General features: G+C 58.6%; 2 protein-coding genes across 2 annotated transcripts; one reads left to right on the forward strand and one right to left on the reverse strand.

Annotated features, from left to right (window-relative positions):
- Positions 1-84: 84 nt before the first annotated feature.
- Positions 85-397, reverse strand: SPRG_17835 (hypothetical protein; the record flags this gene model as incomplete). Its single annotated transcript, XM_012357233.1, has 2 exons — positions 85-199; positions 264-397. 2 exons carry the CDS (start codon positions 395-397, stop codon positions 85-87), a joined length of 249 nt encoding a protein of 82 aa, XP_012212623.1.
- Positions 398-2220: 1823 nt separating this feature from the next.
- On the forward strand, positions 2221-3183 carry SPRG_17836 (hypothetical protein; the record flags this gene model as incomplete). Its single annotated transcript, XM_012357234.1, has 2 exons — positions 2221-3015; positions 3063-3183. Coding segments are annotated over 2 exons (916 nt in total), but the record flags the coding sequence as incomplete, so codon positions are not given.
- Positions 3184-3199: the final 16 nt, after the last annotated feature.

Consider the following 3199-nt stretch of genomic DNA (forward strand, 5'->3'; position numbering starts at 1 on the left):
AGCGCGACAGGGATCGCATCGTCGGGCACGGAACCCGGGTCCGTCATCATGGCTAGTGCAAGGTAGGCGCAGGACCAAATCGCATTATGATGTACCTTTGCCATGCGAGACGAGCGCCATAAAGCACAGCAGCGTAAAGACAGAGATGTGCAATAGGCCAAGCAGGCTGGCGCCCATCCAGGGCACGAGCGACGACGCCCTAGCCCACGTGTCGTCATGCCGCCGTAAATGGCAGTGGCATGGCACCTACCACGACGACGTACTCGGCGTAGACGACGAGGAACCACGAGATGGCGGCGCAGACGAGGCCACAGCAGTCCCAGTTGAGCCACACGGTGGAGCGGAAGCCTGTGCCACAGCGGTCGGGCTGGCGCCGCTTCTCGAACTCGTGGCGCATCGGCGGTCGACCTTCGAACCTCGATTTTAAAGGCCGGTCGGCGGTTCGGATACGGTGCCACCAGTGTATCCGGACGATCCAGAAATAGCCGTCAAACGGTGTTTATAAGGGATCTGAAAGGCGGTGGACCGTAGAAAGGTACTTCTACCCGACTTTGCATACTCTTGTGGGACAACCAAGATCGTCCATGATGTGGGTGTTTCGCGCCTGCAAGGAGTCGAAACGGTCTTTTCAAGAGAAGGCGGCTCAGCGAAACCAACGACTGGTCGGAAGAGCCTAGCATTCTAGTTTTCGATCTCCGCTAAGCAACCCGCCACGCCTCACCCGAGGTGCAGCGGTAATGCAGGCCTCACGCCCTTTTTCCCCCTGAGCGAAGAAGCCATGTGAAAGTTATTTCCAACTGCGTTACCTCCAATGCATTGATGAATTGGGCGTCTTTCGTATACAAGCGTCACAATGATCTAGCAGAATCTGTTCGCTGGCACTAGGACTGAAGCGGCCAAAGTTGGTGCGTCACAGACGATGCGGCACAGCGGGCCAACCGCAGAGCATCGCGATCACACCAACAGCTCTGGCCTTGTTGGATGTGTCATGTGGCAGCTCTGGTAGAAACGTAGAAACAATTTCGTTTTGCGCGGAGGGAAAATGAGTGGTGATCGGCAAGAAGACATGATTGATTGCCACTGGTAGAGCGTGGACTTGCGTCTGAGACGCACAGAGGGCCGGTGGCGGTAGAGGCCGCGACGCCTTGCACGAGCATTGCAGTCATCGCGTTGCAACCGTCCAAAGCGAGCTGCAAGAGAGAAGATTAGGGCTACGCTACGCGCCATGTGGCGAGTAGCATACCGGTACCGGTCCTGCAGCCCCACACCACTGGCCTCACACGCAAGTGATCGCCGTCATCACGCTGCGACGCGTGCATACGAGCGCGATCTCGTTTGCTACGGACACACTGCAAGTGCATTACGCCGCACCGACGGCATTCCAGCCAACGCATTGGCGTCGTCCAGTCTATCACCACGCAGAGCACCCAATAAGAACGCCCTACATTTGTAGTACATCGTGTGCATGGGTCCCTCCTTCTTTTCTCGCAGCGCTTGCACCCAATGGTGTGGCGAGCGAGCGTCGCAGCCGCAAAGCCACACGGCACACACCAACACTAGCTGCACAAACACTGCCGTCTTGCTGCCTTGCATTTGCGAGCTCTAGAAAGCTTGGCTTTCTCGGCATTCTTGTCTTTCGACGTGACGTCTGTGGTTCAAAAGTTGCGCCAAGGCGGGTTGTGTGTGCCAAGGTGATCTGAGGACGCCAGTAGAGTTGTACTACTCTCCACCGCGTCGCTACATGCCCCTTGGTGATAAAAATGAGCTGTTCCCACCGAGCGAGAGAGGCCGACGCATCATCATCATCATCACCCGCCTTGAAGCGCCGTCGTGTGCATGGCCGGGGCAACGGCGTGTGGCATACTACCGATAGTTGATACCTTGGGTGCCAACGGCAACGTGCAGCCCGACCTGGTCGCGCCTTGTGAGCGACGCCGTTGCATGGGTGCGACGGCTCAAGGACCATAGCACCGTCACCCGCTGGAGCAAATTACGTGGCTGCCATCGAACGCACGTGGTGTCTGTATCTTGGGCGCCGCAATCTTGATGGCCAACTGCTTGCAGGACATGCGGACCCAAGCCATCGGATTGGTGCAGACGTCCCCTACACACCGCTCCCGTCGCGCTGCGACACGCTGGTATGCCGCCGTCGTCCAAGTCTCTTTTCGATGACAAAGAGTCTTCTCACTTTTGCATTTGCCTTCAAGCCTTCAAGTCCCGATGCAACTTGCCGTGTTGTTCTCGCTGGTCGCGGGCGTCCTTGGCGCCAACTGCGCCAACAGCTCCGTCGTAACGCGCGCGCCGACGGCGTCGCTTCAGATCCTCTCGTACAACGACGTGTACGAGATGAAGCCCGAAGACGATGCGACCCAGCACGGTGTGCTCGTCGGCGGTCCGTCCCGCGTCGTGCCGCTCGTCCACACGATGCGCAAGAATTTTGAGAACAGCTTGGTCATTTTCGCCGGCGACACCATGTCGCCGTCGCTCTGGTCCGGCCAGTTCAAGGGCCTCCAGATGATCGAGGCGCACAACGCGCTCAACGTCGACTTTGCGTGCCTCGGCAACCACGAGTTTGACTTTGGCATTGACGCGTTCCTCAACGTCTCGAAGGCCTCCAAGTTTCCGTGGCTCAACGCCAACGCGTACGAGAAGGCGACGGGTCAGCTCCTGCGCGAGACGACCCCGCACGCGGTCAAGACGCTCACGTCGCCGACGATGGGCACGATCAAGATTGGCGCGTTCGGTGTCATGTACGACATGAAGGACGACTCGAAGGGCATGTACTGGACCGACCCGATCGCGGCGGCGAAGGAGCAGGTCAAGTACCTTCGCGAAGTCGAGAAGGTCGACATGGTCATCGCACTCACGCACCAGCTCTGGGACGATGACAACCGCTTCTCGCAGGACGTCAAGGGCGTCGACATCATCTACGGCGGCCACGACCACTCGGCGATGCTGCAGTCGACCTTTGGCGCGTGGTACCTCAAGTCGGACCTCAACTTTCGCTCCGTGTGGGTCTCGGACATCAAGTACTACGGCCCGTCGACCGAGGGCAAGACAAGTTCGCGCCGTTCATCAAGCAGAGCCACAAAAACCTCGCGATCACGGGCGATATGCCGACGGACGAGGCGTTCGAAGGCGTCATCGCAACGTACGAAGCCAAGATCGCGACGCTCTTCAACCGTGTGATCGGGTCGCT

This window comes from Saprolegnia parasitica (assembly GCF_000151545.1).
Source record: "Saprolegnia parasitica CBS 223.65 unplaced genomic scaffold supercont2.803, whole genome shotgun sequence".
Lineage (NCBI taxonomy): Eukaryota > Oomycota > Saprolegniomycetes > Saprolegniales > Saprolegniaceae > Saprolegnia > Saprolegnia parasitica.